The following is a 2,636-nucleotide window of genomic DNA, read 5'->3' as shown; positions in this document are numbered from 1 at the left end:
GCCATGTAGAGTGTGTCTCATATTATTCGGGTATTGGATTTATGCCTTTGGCCATGTAGAGCATGTCTCGTATCATTTCTGGTATTGGCTTGATGCCTTTGGCTATGTAGAGCATGATTCATATCACTTTTCGTATTGGCATTGGGCTAGGTAGGGTTGAAAGCCTATATATTCTAAAAAAATAATAATCCCTCTCAATTTTTAACTATTGCAGGATATAAGCATCCAGTATAGTCATGTACTATTGGAAGATTTAGAATAGTTAATATTATTACTTTTGTACTTAGTGTTCCTATATGTATATGAATGACAAGTTCCTGGGTAGTTATGTAATATATAGAACTTTGTAAAAAACCTAAATAGTTGGTTTGTATCCAGACTTTTGTAATTAGACCACTGATGTAAATCATAATTATGAATATGCATGTAGCATGTTTGGAGTAATATTGTAAAGTTTAGAGAAGGGGTTCTTTCAATCGTGGTATCAGACCAGTAGTTTAAGCGAACTAAATCCCAAGGATTGGTATTTAGACTTAAACTATTGGAAGTTTAATATATGAATGGATTCATTGTAAGTATATAGATACAAACCATAGGAAAGACTTAAGTGAAGTACTAGGTAATCCTAAATCCTAATATTCTAAAATACTATAGTACTCCAAATTTTCAAAACAATTGTTGAACAGGTGAGTAGCCATACACTAGATGTGGGTGGAGATCCTCATCCTGATAAAGGAAATACTCCAATATCCCCTCGTGAGGAGCAACTTGTGGATAAACTTACTGGTGTTATTCAGCAGACTCTTGTAGAACATAAATAGGATAGTGATAAAGGTAAAGAGAAAACCACCGAAGAATCTTCAAAAGGGGAGGTGAAACGTCCCTCATTCAAAAATTTCAAGAGTAATGGTGCTATGGAGTTTTTAGGTGTTCCTAATCCCATTGTTGTTCTTACCTGGATCCAAAACACAGAAAAAGTGTTCCGTGTTTCTTATGTGGTTAATGAAGAAAAGGCTAATTATGCTTTTGCAATGCTCATCGAAGATGCCGTGGTCTGGTGGGAAGCAACGTTTGAAGCTCTCAACGAGTATGACCAGGGGAGTTTATCTTGGGAAATGTCCAAAACTCGTTTGCTTGGAAAGTATTGTCCTGTAGACATGAGGAGAACATTGGAGAAAGAATTCCTCGAGCTTAAACAGGGAGAAATGACTGTGAATGATTATGAAACTCAATTCAATCAAAAAGCACGGTTTGCTGCAAAGTATATTTCAACTGAAGACGATAAAATTCAGTTATTCATGGAAGGACTATGGTATGAAATCTGCGATTTCGTGGTCAATCGGGATGTTCTATCATTTGATAAAGCTGTTGAGTATGCCCGAAAGCACGAGCATGACTTAGAGATACGTGGTGCCACTCTTTCTGTTCTGAAGCATCCACGTGTTGATCGAACTGTTCTTGTTTCCTCTATTCCATCAGCTCAATCCGTTCGATTTGATCATGGAAAACAAGTACTATCTCATTATACTTCTCGTGGACGTGGAAGGTCATAATATTTTTCTCTCCAGTCACCATCGTGTCGAAAATGTGAAAAGAATCACCGGGGCCAATGCTTAACAGAAAAAGAATCAGTGATCTATTATGGATGTGGAGAAATGGGTCACATGAAGCCCATTTACCCAATAAAGAATGTTACATGCTTTACTTGTGGTGTTACTGTTGGATATAGTGTCTAAGTCCATAACTATATTTGGTATGTACTTGACTCGACCCGACATGGTCCATTTGGGTTGCACTTCACCCGAACAATTTATGGATAATCTATGGAGAATAGTATAAGTTATGATTTATTAATATATTATAAGTTCTAATATATTAATATAAGATCATATTATTTAATTAGTATTGATCTATAATTAATCTAGGATTAATTTAGAGATTAAATGTATTACTAATTAAATATGGGCTCCTATATTTATATAGTGTGGGCTAATGCTTATTGGGAATGGGCTAGGCTTGCATGGAAAGTCCATGGATACTCCATGGAGCTTTAACCCATGGATCTCATGGAAATGAAGAGACATGGGTATTAGGGTTTACATGGATGAAACCCTAATCCACCACACTATATAAAGGAGGCTTTGGTTCTTGAAATCACACTAGTGGTGGTGAGAAAAGTAGAAGGCCGATTTCAAGATAGGTGTGATGATTCTCTCAAGGTTCCAAAGTTTGTGGTGATTTGTGATTTCCATTTGAGGCACCCACACTATTGGTGCTAGGCTCTAAAACTCCAAGCAATCAACTACAACTACAAGGTAAGTAATTCTACTAGCTTTATTTGATTCAAGTTCCCCATGCCATGCTAGATAGGATATGAACCTTGGAAAAATAATTATTTGCATGTATCTTAGAAAAACATAGATCTAATGTTTGTTAAGGTTGCATCTACACTTAGGAAGTGTTAGAATGCTCAAAACCCATCAGTGGTATCAGAGCCTAGGCTTGTTTGTTTGATACTTGATGCAAAATATTAGAAAAAAAGTCGAAATCTTGCTGTCTGCCTGATGAACTCGCCGAGTCCATGGGGGGACTCAGCGAGTTCATGTGTATCTTCATCCTACTCGCCGAGTAGGTTC

The 2,636-nt window shown here is 36.8% G+C and overlaps 1 protein-coding gene across 1 annotated transcript; it reads left to right on the top strand.

The window, feature by feature from the left end:
- The first annotated feature begins 914 nt into the window (after window positions 1-914).
- Window positions 915-1,553, top strand: LOC111895945 (uncharacterized). Its single transcript, XM_023892001.1, has one exon. The coding sequence runs from the start codon at window positions 915-917 to the stop codon at window positions 1,551-1,553; it is 639 nt and encodes a 212-aa protein (XP_023747769.1).
- The last annotated feature ends 1,083 nt before the right edge of the window (window positions 1,554-2,636 follow it).

The sequence above is a fragment of the Lactuca sativa genome, chromosome 6 (genome assembly GCF_002870075.4).
Source record: "Lactuca sativa cultivar Salinas chromosome 6, Lsat_Salinas_v11, whole genome shotgun sequence".
In the NCBI taxonomy this organism is placed as follows: Eukaryota; Viridiplantae; Streptophyta; class Magnoliopsida; order Asterales; family Asteraceae; genus Lactuca; species Lactuca sativa.
The sequence above is the reverse complement of the archived record's forward strand: the minus strand, read 5'-3'. Positions and strand labels throughout refer to the sequence as shown.

Excerpts from the sequence above, each read along its gene's own strand:
- LOC111895945 (XM_023892001.1), top strand. The coding sequence starts at position 915 with ATGGAGTTTTTAGGTGTTCCTAATCCCATTGTTGTTCTTACCTGGATC.